We start from the raw sequence: 19263 nt of genomic DNA, 5'->3' as shown, positions 1-19263 counted from the left end.
GTCTTTTCTGGGTGAGGTTACTGGAAGTGAAATGAGGTCAAGTAAATGAATATGTGACTGAAAAGGCAGGACAAACACCAGCTGGTTTTGGTGTGGTCACTGTCGTCACTGTCACCACCACTGTTACCATCCTTCCAACCATCCCCTCCCACCGCATCTTCATCCGTCCTTTTCCCTGCTCCCCAAATAACCACACTGCCTCTAGCCCTATTCAGTGCTTAAGTTAAATCACATTTAATTGTTTCTCACCGGAGAATAGAGAAATCGGTAAAGAAATTCACAGCACTCAGAGTCAAGAAAGGGTTAACTAAAAAAAATGGGAATATATTAAGCCTTTGATTATAAAAATGCAAACGCAGTCCCTCTCACACTCACCCCTGCATTATCACTCTCACACTCCCATTCTGGCAAAACTCATGCCCACCCTCAGGCACACGTGCACACGCACACATACACACACGCACACATGCACACACAAGCACACATACACAAGCACACATACACGCACACATGCACACACAAGCACACATACACAAGCACACATACACGCACACATGCACACACAAGCACACATACACAAGCACACGTACACACACAAGCACACATACACACACGCACACATACACACACAAGCACACATACACACACAAGCACATGCACACACGCACACATACACACACAAGCACACATACACACACGCACACATACACATACGAGCTCCTAAACGCCGTTACACACTCCCAATAGGCACACCCAGACACACCCCCTCCCACCCCCAGGCTGGCTTCCCTCACTAAAATGGCAAAGCTACAGGGGACACGTGCAGGACTCTTGGAGAGGCCACAGTGGCGACAGGCAGCCTTAGACGACTGTGTTCTCCAGGATGGCCAGCCGCTTACTCACAGCTTCCAGTGGACTCAGAGTTAAGGAGAGGTGCAGGTTGGCCAGAGCAGGGCAGGGATGGCTGTGGCCCTGCACTCAGGCCCCTGCAACACCCCACTGTAGTGTGCGTTCTCCCCTCTGTCCGAACTTATCCATCCACTGTCCTCAGAATGGTGCTTTCCAAAACACACAGCGAGTTACTGCGAGCCACGAGTGCCCAGCCCTGCTCAGTTGCAGATTTAGCCCTGCTGGGACGCCACCTAGTCCCGGCTGAGCCAGGGGAACTGTCAGGGGCCCAGCCCCATCTCTGAGTGGGTACTGGGGTCAGGCATGTCACCATGAGCCTGAGAAATGGGGCAGCCATGGGCCCCATGTTCTTCAGAGCACGTCCAGGACTCTGGTGTGTGTCCAGTCCCTAGATCCTGGCTTCTGCCTCAATTTCTCTGTTTACCCTCTAGAAGTCTCTGCTTTTGACAGGGTCTGCACCCAAGCTGGCTTCAGCCTATTCTGCCAGAACGCAGCCCATCAGCAGTAAGCAGGCCAAGAGAAGCCTGCCCAACCGACCACACTTGGGCCATGCCCCCGCCTCCCCCAACACTGCCCTGCACCCCTCCCCGGCCCCAGCCACCTCTGGGAAGGGATATGTTTCCTGGTCAGGGCCTGCAGCAGCCCCTCCACTTTGGCTTGGAATTTCACCAGGGACTCGCAGGCACACGGGTCTTCCTCTACAGGGGACAGGGAGGAGGGAAAGAGAAAAGAGCTGTCGAGTGGTTGCCCAGATGGAGGGGGGACAGTCACTGCCCAGGGCCAGGACTCAGGATTCCTGGGGGAGTGAGGGGCTTAGGGGACCTGAGGAGGCAGAAAGACATAGACAGTCCTTGAGACAGCACCCTTAGGAGTCATAGAGGGGTGACCCCTGAACGTCTTCCTGGTCCCTTGGAGCCCTGAGAATGGCTATAGGTATAGGAGAGCATCCCTGTACCTGCTGCATGAAGAACACTATTAGGGGCCTCTATGTCACCTCAGTGAGTTCACCCCAGCCCTTTGGGTTTGAAGTCATTAATCGTATCTTACAAGTGAAGAATCCAAGAAGTGAAACAACTTGCCCATGGCCAACAGCGTCAGAGCAAAGACACAGGCCCAGGCACACCTGGCTCTGAAGCCCACACTCCTTACCACTAAGAACCAGCTGGTGAGGTCACCAGAGAGGACCAGAGAGGCAGTAGGGTTCAAATCTTGGCTCTCCCAGCTATTAACAGTTGTTCCACCCCTTTGGCCTTGTTTATCCCATCTATGAAATGGGGGTAATGACATTCTTACCAAATAGGATCGGATGATGTAAAATCCGGAGAGCACTGAGAACAGTCCAGCCAAGTAATGAGCATTCAACATGTTTGCTGGTAGTAAGAGCTGTACTCGCCAGCCCACCTTCTGGTTCTGCCAACTCTTGGTGCCACCTCAGCCCCTGCTTTTCCCCACCCACACCCAGTTCCAGGATGGCTCCACCCCCACAGTGCCCCACCTGCACATCCCATCAATGCCAGCCCTGACCTCACTCACCCACACAGATCTTCTTCTGCAACTTCTTGCCTATCTGGTTGATGGTCTTGAAGTCAGCCGTGTAGAAGTAGTGCTCTGCCACGGGCTCTGAGGCTATTTCCCTCAGCTCATCCTCCACGGCATTGCCCACACCCACAGCGAACATCTTAAAGCCTGCCAGGAGGAACAAGAGAAGTAAGGCTGGACATGGGAACTGGACGGGCAGCCATATGGCTGAGCCTCCTGGGGAAGGCTTAGGCAGCCAACACCAGACACCTCCTGCTGGCAGCTGCTGGAATTGCAAGCACAATGCCTGGAACAAGGACCATGAGGAAATCAACATTTACTGAGGTTCTGCTCTGTGTCAGACCCTACAGTGACTTCCTGTACTGGAAGCTTTATACAGCAAGCTTCATTTAACCCTAATAATCATCCATCTGGTGGTTATTTTTTCCTCACTTAATAGGCTGCAAAACAGACTTGGGCTTGTTCCAAAGTAGAGTTGCCTTCCAACAGTTGATGTGTTCTTGGGAATATCCAGCTGGAAAAGTTCCAAGCCTCCCTTACCAAAGGACCATCAAAACAAGCCACTTACTTTTCTGGAGCCTCAATTTTGTCACTGGTATAAGGGAGAATTGGACTAACCAATCCTCCTCATTCAAACTCACCTGGGTTTAGGGCACTAATCAGAAGACACCAAGATAAACTACAGTTGGGCTATACCCGTGTGTACCCCTGGCCACCAGTGGTGTCCAGGGTCCAGGCAGGCAACACCTACCGAGATCTTTGGCCTTCTTGGCAGCATCGTTAATGTAGTCCTGGCTCCGGCCATCAGTGAAGACAATGCCCACCTTCTGGGCCCCCGGCCTAGCCCCACTGGACACAGTGAAGGAATTGTCAATGAGGTACTTGAGAGCAGCCCCAGTCATTGTGCCCTTCTCCATGTAGGACATATTCCGCACAGCCGCCTTGATGTCCTTCTTGGTGTGGAAGCGACCCAGGGGGAACTCCTGGCGCACAGAGCTTGAGTACTGCACCAGCCCCACCTGGGCTAGCTTGTCTGACACGTCCAGCGTATCCACGATCTGATTAATGAACTTCTTCACCAGCTCAAAGTTCTCTGGCCTCACACTCTTGGATCCATCAATGAGGAAGACCAGGTCAGTGGCCGAGCTGCCACCACCACCACTGCAGACTGGGGAGGGCAGGAAGGCAAGGGGATGAAGCTGAAGGACATAGTCATCCATCCTGCTCCCTGGCTGGACACCCACCACACACCAAGCTCTGTGCTGAGGATCATTCCATTGTACCCTCAGAACTGCCTCTAGAAAGCCAAGGTGACTGGTCCCACTGTACAGTATTGGAAACTGAAACTCCAACAGCTGTGAGATCACACAGCTCAGAAGTGGTAGCACCAGGATTTGATTTTGAGACTATGTGAGTTCTTCTACCGCACTAAACCCACCACACATTGTGTTGAAAACAGGGACAGAAGTCAGGCGAGAACTTCTGCAGATACCAACCTCTAAAAGGCACCTGTCTGCTTTGAAGATTGGTTCAGAGGTAAGGTGCAGGGAGGCTTGAATGTGTTTCCTGGGGAGTTGCTGAGGCCCTATCACCTCCCCTCCACACCCTCTCCAGGGCGAGCCTGTGTCCACCCAACTGACCATTGCAGGTCTTGCCGTCGCTGTTCAGAGTGAAGCCCTCGTGGCAGGCGCAGGTGTAGGAACCCGGGGAGCTGATGCACACTTGCTCACAGTCATGGTCCCCTGTGGCGCACAGGTCTGACACCACTGCGGGGAAAATAAGTAGCTCAGATCTCACAATCATAGTGCCTTGGGCACTACAGACAGGTGGTCCCTCCCTGACCGTGGATACCAGGCCCCATCCAGACTCAGGGAAACTAAGGTCTCCAACACACTAGGCCCCCGACGCTCAGCCCGGGTCTGGAATCATTGCACCAGTGCCTAGATCCCTGAAGACGGTTATAATGCTGATGATAAGAATGAAAAGTCTCACTAAAAAGGTAAAGGCCAAGGGTTAGGGCCTTTAGTCTGTTTAGTTCACTGCTGTATCAAGACACCCAAGTGTCTAGAACAGCATACAATGAACACAGCACATATCTGTTAAATACCATATAATGAGAGTTACACTTTGCATTATCTCACTGGATCCTCGCAATAACGTGCATGCTCTTCTTAGATCCATTTTACAAATGGGTAAAGTCCCTGCCCTAACCCCGATCCTGTCCTACTGGACATCCCGCCCCTGCGGGTCACATCCCAAAAACCCACACACACACCTCCCCTCTAAGAAGGGCTCTGAACCTTCTCCTGCCAGTGCCCAGGCCCCTCAGACTCTCCCGCATCACAGAAAACTCTGGCACCCAAAACTCACGACACAGAAACATGTGTAGGTTTACTGGGAGCTCTCCTTCCTGAGCTCCGGGCCCTCCTTGGTTCCTGCCAGGATTCTGCCACATAAAAGGGCTCTGTTGTTTGGTTTTGTTTTTTTTTTTTTTTTTGAGACGGAGTCTCGCTCTGTCGCCCAGGCTGGAGTGCAGTGGCGCGATCTCGGCTCACTGCAAGCTCCGCTTCCCGGGTTCACGCCATTCTCCTGGCGCAGCCTCCCGAGTAGCTGGGACTACAGGCGCCCGCCACCACGCCCGGCTAATTTTTTGTATTTTTAGTAGAGACAGGGTTTCACCGTGGTCTCGATCTCCTGACCTCCTGATCCGCCCGCCTCGGCCTCTCAAAGTGCTGGGATTACAGGCGTTAGCCACCGCGCCCGGCCATAAAACGGCTCTTAACATGGCCTCTCCCCAACTCCCTTAATCTGGGGCTGCCTAACCCTCCTCCGTTATCAGGCTCCGCCCCAGCTACGGCCCCACCCCTGGTGCTGGCGCCACCTCGGCCTAATCCAGGTTCCACCCCCAATCCACCTAAGCCACGTCCCCACCCCTGGCCCCGTCCTGATGTTCCCGTGTAACTCAGTACCCGCGCTTTTATAGGCTACCGCCCCAGCCAGGCCCCGCCCTCTAATGTGGCCCCGCCCCCCAACGCTGATTTTTGTCTGTCTCCACCTCAGCCCTAGCTCCGCCCCTAGCTTTGGCCCGCCTCAGCGCGGACTCTCAGTCTCTGCGCCTGCCACGGCCTCGTCCCGCTCAGCCCTGGCCCTGCCCCTGGCGTCGACTCTCTCCGCCTCCGCCCCGGCCCCGCCCTGGCACTGACTCTCTCCGTCTCCGCCCCTGCCCTGGCCCCGCCCCCTGCCTGCCCTGGCCCCGCCCCGCCGCTCTCCGTCTCCGCCTCTGCCACCCCCGCCCCACCCCGGCGCTAACTCCGTCTGAGCCTCAGCCTCGGACCCGCCTCCAGCCCTGGCCCCGCCCTGGCACTGACTCTCTCCGTCTCCGCCCCTGCCCTGGCTCCGCCCCCGCCTGCTCGCGCACCGCAGAAGGCCTCCTGGAACTTCCTGGACAGCTTCTCGATGACGCTGTAGCTCTCCACGTAGTCGACGTGCTCGTCCTGCGGCTCACTGGCGATCTGCCGCAGCGTGGCCTTGTCCACGCGGCCCACTCCGATGGCGAACAGCTCGACGCCGCTGGCCCGGGCCCGCGCAGACACGTCCTGCACGCTGTCCTGGGGCCTCCCGTCTGTCACCACGATGACCACCTGCGGCACGCGGGGCGGTGTGACACCGGGCTCCGGGAAGCCCACGGGACTGTCCAGGAGAGGAGGCTGAGGCCGGAGAGGCGGGGGGACTGCCGGGGTCGCACAGCCAGGCGGCACCCGGGGGAAGAGGACCTGGCTGGCCAAAGAGGAGACCCGTTTCCTCTGACTGCGAGACGTGGCTGAAGGGCTTTTCCATCTGCGTCGCCTCCCTCGGGCAGGCAGCTCTGAGATGCCCGGAGGGATGTGATGCCCCATCGCCAAATTGGGGCTTCTAAGGTCAGGGCCATGCCTTCCCCTCAGACTGATGCGGCTGAGGGCAGGGTCCTCAGACCGATGGCTGTGGGAGCCGTGCCACGCCCCTCGTGCCCCCCGGGAGGCCGGGCCGGGGGTCCCGTGGCTCCACATGGTGCAGTTCTGCGCTTTGGCCACCGGATGGCAGCCGAGGCTGTGGGATGGGGCTGCCGCCTCCCGTCCTGCTGTCCTTGTGCCTCTAAGACCCAGGACCCTGGACCAGGGAACGGACAGAGGGCCACTCCCATGTGGATGCCCAAGGGACCAACCCAAGGAATATGCCGCCCTTTTCCTCCTCCACTCCCCAGTGTGATACATGCCCCTTCCAGAGAAGGAAAGAATCTGCCCGTTCCCCTCCCTCTAGGCTCTTCTGGTCTGTACCCTGGAAAGAAAGAGGCGGCGGACGCCGTCGCTGAGACCCGGCTTCGTGACCCCTTGCCTGCACCCGCCCTGAGGCTAGGGCGCTCCCAGCTGTGCCCAGTCTGGGTTAGGCATCCAGCCCCACTTTGCTGCTTCTCTGCTTCTGACTTGGGTCTGCTTCTGATTCCTGGGTCCCATCCTTAGCCCCAGGCCCTGACCCCCTGTCCTGATGACAGGCAGTTTAGACAGGCCGTGTTTAGAAATGCAGCTCCACAAGCTACAGGTCACCTTCCTGAGCCTCAGTTTCTTCATCTGTAAAAAGGGGTTGTGGGAGCTTGAATGAGATGACTCCTGGTTAGAAGCCAGAAAGGGCAACTATTATTTTTACCATCATTACCCTGGGCTCCCTGGGGAGTGACCTTGCACAATCTCTTCCCCTCCAGGGGCCTGGGCTCCTGGCTCTGAAAATCTAGCTGTGACTATTCGCTGCCATCCCGAGGCCCACTGCCTCCTGGAGTCCCTACTCCCCTCCCTGCAACCCAGCTTTCAGATTGTCCACCTTGTTGGTTCCTCCCACTGGTGAACTCCAGGCTAAACACCTGGAGTCTGGCACCAGCTCCCCCAACACTTCTGTGTCACCTGCTGGAGGAGCTCTCTCCTCACTTGCCCACCCCAGGCCACCACCCCCATCTCCTTCACCCTCTCCACCACCTCAGCCATCAGCTTCATCTACGGCACCCCATGCCGAAACTTGTAGTTGGCCCCAAGACCAACAGGCTGCCTGATATGTCATTTCTTTAAGGGGTGGTAATGGCTGGGATAATATGCTGTTGTCTCTGGGAACGCTTTTCCCACTTATTGGCTGAGCAAGTTGCTTAAGCTCCTTATGCCTCAGTTTCACCATCTGTAAAATGGGGATACCACCTCTGAGCAGAATCTTGTTCATTTAGCCACTCTGCTAGACAGTGGGGTGTGGAGTGGGGATAAGAAAGAACCTCCCCTGGGCTGGGGCCCTAGGCAGGGAAGTGGTGACGGGTTAACGAGGGCTGCAGTGGGGAAGTGCTGGAGCCTGTGGGGGTGCCACAGGAAGAGAGGACACCTGGCTTAGCCTCAGGTTCTGTGCTGAGCCCTGAACATGACAGTGAGGATACAAGTCCTGGGAAATGCTCAGCCCTCTGCCTGGAGCCCTAGCTGACAGCGCAGGTGGCAGGACAGCCCTTCCATTTCTGAGCCTCTCTCCTCAGAGGATTATGAAATTAAAAATTAACAAATGCCATGATGGAAAGCTTTATGCTTATAAACTCAGTCCTCATAGCAGCACTTGGAGAAGGTGTTATCATTACTCTCATTTTACAGGTGAGGAAACCGAGGACCAGTGACATGACGTCAGTTGCTCAGTGTGGCACAGCTAGTATGGTGGAGCAGGGCGTGAACCCAGACAGGCTGGTGGCGGAGGCCACACCTTCACTCCTCCCATAAGCATCTGGCCCGTCTGCAGTGTCTTCAAGGGGCTCAGACTGGTCGGGAACCAAGGTCAACTAAACTGAAATGATTGTGAGCTCCTAGGATGGAAAGGTTGGGTAAAGGTGGCTTCAAATCCCAGCTCTGTCGCTTGCAACTGGTGACCTCTGTCTAATGATCGCCCCTCTCTGACCCTGTTTCCCCAGCTATGAAATGGCCACCTCACAGGGCGTCATGGGAATTAAGGTGTCTGCAGGCAAAGCTCATAACTGAGCGGGAGCCTCCAAACAGCAGCATCCTAGCAGGGTGGCGTGCACGTACCTTGCTGATGTCAGGGGACCTGGAACGACCACCCTCTGCATCGCTGAAGGCTTTGGTGATGGCGAACTGGATGGCCAGGCCAGTCATGGTGCCTGTGGACAGCGGCTGGATGCGGCGCACGGCCTGCAGCAGTGCGGCCTTGGAGACGTGAGCCCGCAGCGAGAACTCCTGCTTCACGGTGCTGGCATAGTTGACCATGCCCACCCGGGTGGCATTGGGCCCCACGTCCAGCGACTCGATGACCTGGGACAGGAATACCTTCACTTTCTCAAATTCAACAGGCCGCACGCTGCGAGAGCTGTCGACAACAAACACCAGGTCCGTGGGCCGCGTCCGGCAGAGATGGCCTGGGAGTGGGGCAGGAGGGGTAAGGCAGAGAGCAGAGACACAGGTCAGGGACTGGGCCTGAAGACACAGAATGCGGCTTCTTAGATCCAGGTGCGAGGCCTCGGGTCCAGTAGGCTGCAAACTTCAGCTGGGCGGCTGAGCCCTTTTGTCAACATGCAGACACCAGCAAGCAACTTGCCAAAGGCCCCCGGCTCAGCCCATGGGGAACACAGAGGGCCAAGCCTGGCCTTGGGCCATTTGCTTCACTTCTCTGAGCCTCAGTTTCCTCATCTGAGCAGTGAGCTGGCAAATCCCTCCTTACAGGATGTCTTGAGGAGCCATCAGGGGGCTGGGCAAGCAGTGAGTATTCCAGGGGTGGCAAAGGACCCTGCGGCCTTGAAAACACACTTAGGTTTCAGCCCAGACTTGCTGCCAGAAACAAGGGCAGCTATTTCTTCTAGCTGGGCAGAAGGGCACCAAGGATGGGCCCTCCGGGCATGGGCACAGCCTTGAGAGCCAAAGCAGTGCTCGTCAACATGGCCTCTTTCATCTGAGCATCAAAGCAAATCACCAAAGTGGAACCAGTTTCCCTCAGCCTGGCAGCGCCTGCTGGCGGGTTGCCGAAGACAGGGAAAAAGAGCAGGAATTCCTGGTGACCACCTCGGCAGCCTGATCAGGTGCACCCCAAGACACGCCCCTGAGGAGCAATGTCCTCCAGAGACCCAAGAGGGCAGCACCCTGTGCTGGGAAGTATGCAGGGTCGGAGTGAGTTCAGGCCTGGGTTCAAATCCTGGCTCAGCCACTCTGTGGGGCCCAGGGCAGATCATTGCACCTTTCTGAGCCTCCGTGATCTCACATGTCCAGTGGAGAGAATAAGGCTACTGCATGACACTGTCACCGGCCTGGGCCTGCAGTCAGAAAGGGCTCACTACAAAGGCCCTTCCCTCCCCATCCCATGTGGAGTCTGAACTGAGCAGAGCCGACCCCAAAGAGGAAAGGGGAAACGTGCAGGACCGTCCCAACCCTCAAGTCACGGTAACTCGCAGTGCCCTAGACTAGGGCTCTGGACATCAGAGTTCCTCAGGAGACCTTGGAAATCACCATGCAGCTGGCTCCCTGCTCTCTACTAGCTAAGGCTATAAATGGGTAAACTGAGACCCAAAGAGGGAAAGGGAATTGGCCACACCGTACAGCAGTAGATCAATAGCCTAGAGGCTCTGGGGCTATCTCACTGTGTGGTCTTAGGCCCTCACTGACCTCAGTTTCTCAATCTGTACAGGAAGAATGGGCATTCCAGGACTCAGTGCCCAAACCTGAAACTCTGAGGGGTGTTATTGCCCCCAGGGAGCCCAAGGCTGGAAGGACCAGCAAAGGGGGCATGAGCTCTTTGGCATCCCAGGTCTGCTCTCATCAAAGAGCCATGGGCTCAGCCCTGGGCTTGCCCCAGCTCCAGACGTCAGCCAGCTCTCTGAGTAGCTTCTGCTCCCCAGAGACCTGGAAGACCAAGGTCCCTGCCTCACGCATGGTCCCTCAAGGCTGAAGAGCACCCCTGCCCTGACCCTTATCAGCACCATGGTCCCTGTCTGCTCCTGCACCAGCCCACTGCCCACCGCTGCCACCCTGCTCCCTTCCCCATCCTGGATCCCATGTGCTCCCTGCCATATCGGTACCCAGTCCCCAGTGCTGAGGGTCAGGGCCCACTCGCTCAGTATCCCCCATCTCACGCAGGCCTCCTCACCTCTGGACTGGGGGGCGAGGCCAGGGCTGCACGGGGCCTGGAGCAGCAGCAGCAGGCTGCAGAGCACGAGGCTAGTGGCAGAGAGGACCCTCATAGTTCTGGCAGCACGGGCAGCAGCCGGCGCGGTTGTGGGGCCAGTGGGGTCCAGGTCTTATCAACCCCGCTGCCCGCCCAGCCTTTGGGTCAGGTGGCCCCCAACTGACGACTGACGTGGGGGCAGCCCCCCCTGGCCCCCAGCCCCCCCAGGGGCAGGGCTCGGGCTGAATGGAGGTGTGTGTGCCCTGAGAGGGCGGGAGCACCTGGCCCGGGCTCCAGAGGCCCCTCTGACCACAAGGGCTCCTTTGCTTGCAGAAGCAACCGGAGTGGCAGCTGGAATTTGGGAAATGTCAGGTGGGTGGGGGGTGGCTCCTCCAGGGGCTGGAGCCTGCGCTGCCTTGAAGCTCCACCCCAAGCCCAGGCATACCTGAGTCCAATGGCCCAGCCTAGCTCTGCCCTGCACCTTCATCCCACACCCAAATCCTTCCCCCACCCACAACCCCAAGTTTCTCATTAAATGCACTTCCCCTTCCCCAGCCTCACTGTGCCCTGCTCTCCGCACACACCCTGCTCTCCAGCCACCCCTGGATTCTCCTCGAAAGCCTCCAGGCCATTGCACATGCAGGGCCATCTGCCCAGAATCCTTTCCTCTCGCTAACTCTCTGCCTTGCAGAATCTTTCAAGGTCATAATCAGGGCTAACACGTACCTCCACTGTTAGTATGGGCAGGGCAGTGGAGACCATGGTTAAGACTTGGGAGCCAGATTACCTGGGTTTGCTATACCAGCGAACCACCTGCGTGACCATGGGCAAGTGACTTCATCTCTCATGTCTCAGATTCCTCGTCTGGAAACTAGGGATAGTAACAGCACCTCCTACGGTTGATTCAAGGAGCAAAGGTCTTAGATGAGGTTTCTCAGTTAATCCTCTTGACAACTTCGTAAAGCAGCTACTGTTAAAGAACAGAGAGGTGAAGTAACTCGTCTGAAGTTACACAGCTAAGAAGTGTTATTGCCAGGATAGAGCCCCAGGCCCCGCTCTCAGCCATGCTGCTGTCTCAGTGTAGCTTGATGGAGGTGACTTCTCCATGCCTGTCTCTTCCCACTGTGGGTCCCTGCTTGGCCCACCTCACCTGTGAGCCAGTGGATTCAACTCTGCATCAGGCCCAGCACAGAGAAGGCAAAGATAAAGCCTTCTAAATAAAGTGACATCACCAGGAACGATCCCTTTCATTGCATTTGGGTCCAGTAGTTCATGAGATAGAGTGGAAAGAGCATGGGCTTGGCTACCTGAGAGATCCAGGTTCAAAGCCACTTCTGTTCCTAACTGGCTGCGTGACCTGGAGCTGGTGACTTAACCTCTCTGAGCCTCAGCTTGCCATGGTGCAGTGGGAATGGTCGTTCTTGATCTGCCTGCCCCGTGTGAGGGGCAAGAGGGGGACAGAAGTGGAGATGGGGTTAAAGGATTGTCATTGCTCCAGGAGGCAGAATCCTAAGACTTGGGACCTATGCACTTCACTCTGTGTAAATTATACCTCAGTAAAAGGAAATGTACAGACAAAAAGCGATTGCCAGGTGCAGCAGACCCAACTCACTGCTACCACACTCTTTAGGAATAATTATAACAATCCCTTCCACCCTTGACATGGCACAGTTACTCACTCTATCACTCTATCTCGTTTGCTCTCCCAACAAACCTGTGAGGTCAGCAGATCTGAGTCTGTTGGCCCATTTGTCAGATGGAGAAACTGAGGCCCAGAGAGGTTCACTGACTTACCTGAAGCCACCCAGCCAGTTTAGGGGCAGAGCCAAGCATAAAGCTCAGGCCTCACTCCCCTTTGCACCAGTGTTAGAGAAGGAGGAGGTTAAGAGCGTTGCCTTCTGACTTTTTCCTCTTACACTTCATGTGTGCCCAATTCACAGCCCTCCCCAATTCCAAAAACCACTTGAAGCTGCTGATTCCTTTTTCTGCTACAACCTTGAAGTCGAATTCTCCTCCAGAGATGCTGCAGGGTGTGGTGATGGTGGTGCCTCTCCCTTCCCAAAATGATGTAATAAAGGTGTTACCTGTCTCCCCGAGGACGTGAGCCCCCTCCAAGCAGGGGGCTTGCCTGTCTCAGTCACCACTGAATCCCTGGGACCCAGCATGGTGCCTGGCACAGGATCTCTGGTGAGCAAATGAAGGAATGAATGAAAACTAACTATGAACCAGTTCCATTTCCCTATAAACCACCCAGGGTCACACAAGGGCCATCCGTGGTGAACAGCGGTGAGAAACGCAATGCTGTCCTCGTGCCATGCTGGAGGTGAACGAGGAGAATGTGAGCTGGGGTCTCCTCACCAACTGCGCCCCCCACCCCGACCCCCCTGACGGCCAGGGCTGTCTCCGGGGCTCAGGGCACAAGCTGCCGTTAGCTGGGCTGCAGCTGGCCCATGAAACAGCCCTTTCAGCTCCACCTCTGAATGGCAGTTCTATGGGCTCCTCAGAAGAACACAGGCGCCTTCTCTGTGTCGCTTCTCTGCTCATTAGCAGAGCCGCAGAAATACGCTACAGGTAAGTTTTCAGGAACAGAGATGGGTCCCCCCCGACCACCACCAGAAAAAAAAAAAAGGCAGCTTTGGCATTCTATAGCAGGGGCAAGGCCCGGGGGCGGTGGTGGAGAGGAGATCTAAAAGTTCAGCATATACATTAAGGAAAGAAAATCAATATTTGTGTTTTTTAAATCTGAAACCTTTTCCCCCAGGACTCAAAATTGAGAACAGTGTGTCTGGTATGAGCCAGAAGAAAAAAAAATGCACGGAGGGGCCTTCTGCGACGTTGCTCACAAGTCAAACAGGCAGCTGTGAAGGGCTCTGCTGTTCCCTCCTCCTGTTCACATCCCTGGGGCTTCCAGAAACTTAAAGCCGTTAGTGTTTCATGCAAGAGAGAGCGTTTGTGATCCACGGAGAGGCCCCTGGGCAGTGTGGTTCAGTGGGAAGCACACAAGACTCCCTCTCCAGTGCTCCCAGGATCAGCTCTTTCCCTAAAGAGCAAACCTGGTTATCTTGCAATGACCTGGCTAACACAGATGCAACATCAGCCGGGGCAGCCTGCCCCCTTCACTCTCTGCCCACCATCAGCAGCTTGTCAGTATCCACATACGCCTTTAGCAGTATCTGTTTAATCTTTTTGTTTAATTCACTCTAAACCAACTCACTTCTTAAAAATTTCTCTGCCTTCTAAGAAATAATAGCCATGAAATCACTGGTTGATGTATGGTTTATTTATTTATTCCAATAAGCATTCATTCAATATAAAATTCAAATAAATTCAAAACTAATTAAATTTAGCTTTTTCATCCACATATCACTGAAAATTTTCTTGTTTTGTGCCAGTGGCACGCACGACAGGCTTTGAGGAATCCTGTGAAGTGAAACGGATTTAGAATCAAAGAGAGCTGGGCTTCAGTCCCCCTGGTTCACAGGCCAGCTGTGGTGACTTCCGGTAAATCCCTCCCTTTTCTTCCTGTTTCATGTCTGTAGCGTCGGAATCCTAATGCTAATGCCACAGGAAGGTTGTAAGGAAGAAATGCAGTGAATGCTACATCAATGCGTATTGGGCTTTTTGTTTTAGTTTTTTCTTTTTTTAAGATGGGGTGTCACTCTGTCACCCAGGCTGGAGTGCAGTGGCACAATCATGGCTCACTGCAGCCTCGACCTCCCGGCTTCAGGTGGTCTTCCTACCTCAGCCTCCTGAGTAGCTGGGACCATAGGTGTTCACTGCCATGCCCAGCGAATTTTTTTTTTTTGGTAGAGACAGGGTTTCACTGTGTTGCCCAGGCTAGTCTCAAACTCCTGAGCTCAAATGATCTGCCCACCTCAGCCTCCCAAATTGCTGAGATTACAGGCGTGAGCCACCGTGACGGCCCAATGCTTACGGTTTTTATAACACCTTCTTGTATCAGTCAGGCTAGGATGGGTTACGTTGCAATAACAAACACGCCCACCAAATCACAATGGCTTAATACAGAGTTTGCTTCTCTCTCCTGGCACCGTCCAATGCCAGGCGGGTGCCCCCCACATAGGCCCTCTCGAAAGCTGCCTCCATTTCCAAGTCCTTGTCTCTGGCCATGTGGACAAGAGAGAGACAGCAAGCGTCTCTGTTAACTGCCTCAGACAAGCAGTACACATTACCTGACTCTACCTGGATGCCCAGGGCCAGGATATGGCATTTAGTTAGCAGTGACAGTCTCTGTCACCATTGCCGGAGGGGAAAGCCTTTGTTAGCATTGTATCACCTCTAGATGGAAATTCAGACTTGGCTGGCATTTAAAGCGCTTCACTGTCAGCTTCCTTCCACCTTCCAGGCCACTGTTAGTCTTTCCCTTTCTCCCCCTCTCCTTCCCCCCCACCATCTCCCTCTCTTCTCTAGCACAGAGTGAGTCACTCTCCTGTTTTCAGAGCCTCCCAGATAGAATCCAGCCCTCTCACTTGCTCCCTATCAGAGTTTGCACTCAATACATGGTGACCCATTTTATTTGTGGGGAAATGTCAAACCCTGAAGGAAACTCAAAGGTCATCTACACTTGGCCACCCATGCTACTCACCTGGTTGTAAAAAATGCAAGGTCCACCCCTGCTACGTGCCTTCTCAGGGCCAGAGGGTCAGCCCTCACCCCAGGAGCAGCTGTGAGAGCTTCCCACGGGGAATGGCCCCTGCAGTCAATCACACCGGAAGAAGGAATGAGCATCTGGAGGAGCGGGCTCAGGGTTAGCACTGGGAACTCTAGCTGGCCCAGTTAATGCCCCGACCCATGGCCCTTCAGCCCACTGTGGGTTCAGCTCACCTACCGCTGCAGCAGGCAGTTCCCAGGGATGCGGGCAGTGGGCCAGGCAGCCTGGGGATTTAACATCCCCAGGTGTAACCCGCAACCTGCTGGGATCAGAAGACCCCAACGTCCCCATTCCCCACTGGACCATTCTGAGACATGCTCCTTGCCATTCCTCAGAAGGTCCCCAGCAGGAGTGAGTCCCAGTTGCCCACAGAGGTGACCGGCTTATTCAGGCACATTGTGTTGGCTTTTATCCTGTCCCCACCTCACTTCCCCTCACTGTATTTCCTGGGATCACCTCCCAAATAAGCTACCTGCACCCAGGTCCTTTTCTCAGGATACCCGGTCACATCTCCAGGCCTTGGCCCAGTTGTTTTCCAGCCTCGCATGTCCTCCCAGCATGTAGAGCAGAGGAAGCAGCAGGCGAGTGTTCTGTTCGACCATCTGGGCCACTTAGATGGCAGCAAAATTGTTCCCCAGGTGGATGTTGTTTGTTTATTTAGAACTGCAGCTCCCTTGTGCCAGCAGCTCTCTGCTGTGCCCACTGACCATGGGAGCGCTCTTGGTGGCTAATTAGGGAGGCTTCCTCCTGGAGATCCAGGAGACAGACTGGAATGTGAGCACTGGTTCCCAGACAGCCCATCCGGGAGGGCAGTGGACAGAGACACCCAGTGGCTGCTGCTTATACCCTCCGCAGAGGCCCTGCTGCCACCCAAAGACCCAAGGAGAACCCAACGGTGGGTCCTGCCCTGACTTCCTTTAACCTGCAACTGCTTTTCTTGACACTTAAACGGTTTCACTGCAAATTGGAGACACTGCCAGAGTACCGGATTGGACATGAATCTCTGGTCTTCCCAAAAGTCAGGCAGAGACGTGGAGGGGCCCACAGTCACAGGGCAGATTCCTCACCTGCAAAGTGGCCATGCTGATCGCCCCATCCAGGAGCCTGCAGTGCAGCTGGGCTGCCCCTCCTGCCCAGGCCCCATTTGGGCCACAGCCCCCATGATCTGAGGTGTCACATGTGGTTCGTGACACCGCCGTGTGCTGTCTTGGTCTCAGGCCCCACGCACGGTCAGCCAAACCGGAATCCAGGGTGAGGAGGCGTGTGCTTTCATCTGCTGGCCTGTCTGGGGAGGCCACGGTGCAGCAGCACATCCTTCTGATGGGTTAACACCTGGGTGACACCAGCCCAACCTGACATCCCACCCACATGTCCACAAATAGCACTCACATCTCAACCTGCCTCCCTCCTCGCTCTCTGAAACTCCAGACCTACAGACCCGGCTGCCTCCTGAACACTTCCCATTGTATGTCTCCCAAGGTAGCGCAAATCCAGCACCACCAAAACTCGATGTACGCTTTGCCATCCCCCATTCCGTGTCCTCTGCTCAGAGCTTGGCACCACCATCCAGGAGCCTGCAACATCCAAAAGCTCCTTGCTGCCTCCGAGGCCTCCTGCTTATGCCAGGGCCCTCCCAAGAGGGCCCAGAGCCTGAAATAGGAATTAAACGAGGGCCTTGTGAGGTAGAAGGTCCCAGAGGAAGGGCGAGGTTACCCAGAAAGGTCTAGAGAGACAAGCTCAGTCCATTTGGGTGGACTGAAGTCCAAGCCCAGCTCTGCCCCTTGGCCAATGCGTGACTGTGGACAGAGTCAGCCCCTCCCTGAACCTCAGGAATGATCACCACCCAGCACCTGCCGCGTGAGGCCGCTGGGAGTTTCATGGAGCCAGCACACTGAAGGGCCCGCTCAATTACAGGGACCCTTCCTGCTACCATCACAGCCCCCCGAGAAACCTGAGGTTGCTCCGCTTAGCACCCCAGGTTTAATTTTACCAGCTCTTTTTTCCCTCCAAGAGACAGCCACTCCAGGCTGCCCTCACCTGCCCAGGCCTGGAAGCAGCCCCCTCTGTCCTGGGGCCAGCTCCTTTCCAGCCATGAAGCTCAAACAGGCGCTGTCAGTGGGTCCAAACCATCGCGGCCCCGTCAAAGGACCCCTGTGTGAGCCTCAAACGGGGCATTGATAGGGCCTCGGTGAGGGCTGCCCAGGCGATCGTGGGCTCGCTTGGCTTGGCTGGCCATGCGGACTTCCCCAAACCCAGCTATTTCCTGTCCCTCGGGTGGCCCCCTCCCAGCTGCCTGGCCACAGGGCACAATCCCACTACACAGCTCAGCCTGTTCTTCGGCCCCAGGCCGGAGGTGGGAGTCAGGGAAGGCGGGAAGGACGGGAGAGTCGGGCCGGCAAGTTCAGGGCCTCCTGGTCCTTGGGACACACGCAGCCACGGCCCTTCGGTCTCCTTGTGTTAGGATGCAAGGCTGGGCCAGGGTCTCTCCTCCCGTGACCTCTGTTCCCAATCCACACTTGCTGGGGCTTCTCAGCGGGCCCTCTTCCCATGGGTCTTTGCAAGAAGCAACAACTCACACAGACTGGGGCCCCAGCCCGTCTAACAGCCTCCACTCGGAGCAGAAAAACAGGGTGCTTGGTCTCATCTCTGACCACTGTGTGGCCTCAGGAAAGTCACTTGGTGTCTCTGGGCCGCTGCCCTCAAGTGTGAAGGAGCTCGCTTTCCATTTCTGGGAGTTGCACCAATTACTTGGGGGTCTGATAAGGAGCAGATAATATCCATGAAGAAATCTGCCATTCCCCAAAAAAACTGACACCACCAGAAGGTTGACAATGACTCTCAGACTCATCCCCGCCCCTGCCTCCCCATAGGGTGACTTCCCAGCCTTTGTAGGGGTCCCTGCATTTGGGCTCTTCCTTCCTAAATCCCAAACCTTGTAACTCCTTGGCCCAAAATCCTTCAAAGACACCATTCTCCGGATTAGTCCATGTTCCTCGGTGTGACGTTCAAGACTCTAAGGGCTCTTGCGGTTTTGGTGACAGATCCCAATTCAAACAGCCCTGGTCTCTGTATCAACTTTACTCTCAGGTAAGCCCTCAACAGCTCAGCCACACCGGGGAGAAAAGATAAGAGATGTAGAAAGAGGAAAAGACATTATTGAAGAGTTGGGGTCCTGGATCCTGCCATACCTGAAGCCAAAGAGCCCTGGATTTTTTTATTTGTATGAGAGCCAAGAAACATCGTGAACCACCTTCTGGTTTCTCATAATAAACTCGGCTCATAAGGCTTCTGTTACGTGCAACCATGTCCTTCCTGTAAATTCCCTTCTTGGCTGAACTTAGCCAGGATGAGCTTGCACCTAAAGAGCCCCACTGTGTGCAAACGCTCTTCCTGACCCAGCCCCACAGCGGGCGGCCTCCTCTCCCTCCCCTCCCCACTTGCAGCCATGCTGAGCGGCTCATCCTAGCTCCTCTCCCCAACGCCACGGAGTCCTTGCACGTCCTGCTTCCTAGACCTAGAGCACCCTTCCCCCTCTGCTTACTGCTGCCTTCTCATCCTTCAGACTCCACTGCGTGACAGCTTCCAAGAGGCTTTCTCTGGCCCTCAGGCCACGTCTGAGGTCCCCCAGGCTTTCCCTATCGTGGCAGCCCTTTTGTGGATCTGTCCCTCCTACCCCAGACTGGGGGGAACTGGAGGCGAGTCTGACCTGTTGAGGTCATCCCCAGTGTCCAGAGCAGGACCCGGCCCCAGGGGAGTGGACGGCACGCCCGATTAGGGAGACATCAGGGGGCTTCATCTTGGGCTGTGGTTCATGATCAGACAGCATCGGGCCAGGGCCACCGCTCGCTCAGCATGGCCCATGGGAGGAGTTTCTGGATGGAAAAACCAGGTATGTGTGAGTGTTTATGTGGGTGTGTGGAGGGGTGTGGGGGGAGTGTGGGTGCGTGGGTATGTGGGGGGGGTGTGGGTGTATAGGTGGTAGGTGTGTG

At 55.6% G+C, this 19263-nt stretch overlaps 1 protein-coding gene across 2 annotated transcripts; it reads right to left on the bottom strand.

Moving 5' to 3' along the window:
* Nucleotides 1-210: 210 nt before the first annotated feature.
* Nucleotides 211-10681, bottom strand: MATN1 (matrilin 1). Of its 2 annotated transcripts, XM_055269826.2 has the most exons (8): nt 10588-10681; nt 8523-8869; nt 5867-6089; nt 4089-4214; nt 3200-3616; nt 2443-2595; nt 1527-1607; nt 211-911 (listed from the first exon to the last, which is right to left on the bottom strand). In XM_055269826.2, the coding sequence occupies exons 1-8, from the start codon at nt 10679-10681 to the stop codon at nt 862-864; spliced, it is 1491 nt and encodes a 496-aa protein (XP_055125801.1). In that variant the 3' UTR covers nt 211-861. The 2 variants fall into 2 exon arrangements, with proteins under 2 accessions (XP_055125801.1, XP_063481282.1); XM_063625212.1 differs by lacking the exons at nt 8523-8869; nt 10588-10681 and having other exon boundaries at nt 211-1607; nt 5867-8050.
* Nucleotides 10682-19263: the final 8582 nt, after the last annotated feature.

The sequence above is a fragment of the Symphalangus syndactylus genome, chromosome 12 (assembly GCF_028878055.3).
Source record: "Symphalangus syndactylus isolate Jambi chromosome 12, NHGRI_mSymSyn1-v2.1_pri, whole genome shotgun sequence".
NCBI classification, from domain to species: Eukaryota; Metazoa; Chordata; class Mammalia; order Primates; family Hylobatidae; genus Symphalangus; species Symphalangus syndactylus.
The sequence above is the reverse complement of the archived record's forward strand: the minus strand, read 5'-3'. Positions and strand labels throughout refer to the sequence as shown.

What these genes read in the sequence shown, in the direction of transcription:
- MATN1 (XM_063625212.1), bottom strand. Translation starts at nt 6,698, where the DNA reads ATGTATCACACTGGGGAGTGGAGGAGGAAAAGGGCGGCATATTCCTTG. An exon ending in CGACGGCAAGACCTGCAATG is followed by an intron (nt 3,617 to 4,088) that starts GTCAGTTGGGTG and finishes TGCCCTCCCCAG; the next exon opens with TCTGCAGTGGTGGTGGTGGC. An exon ending in CAAGAAGGCCAAAGATCTCG is followed by an intron (nt 2,596 to 3,199) that starts GTAGGTGTTGCC and finishes TCCTCCTGGCAG; the next exon opens with GCTTTAAGATGTTCGCTGTG.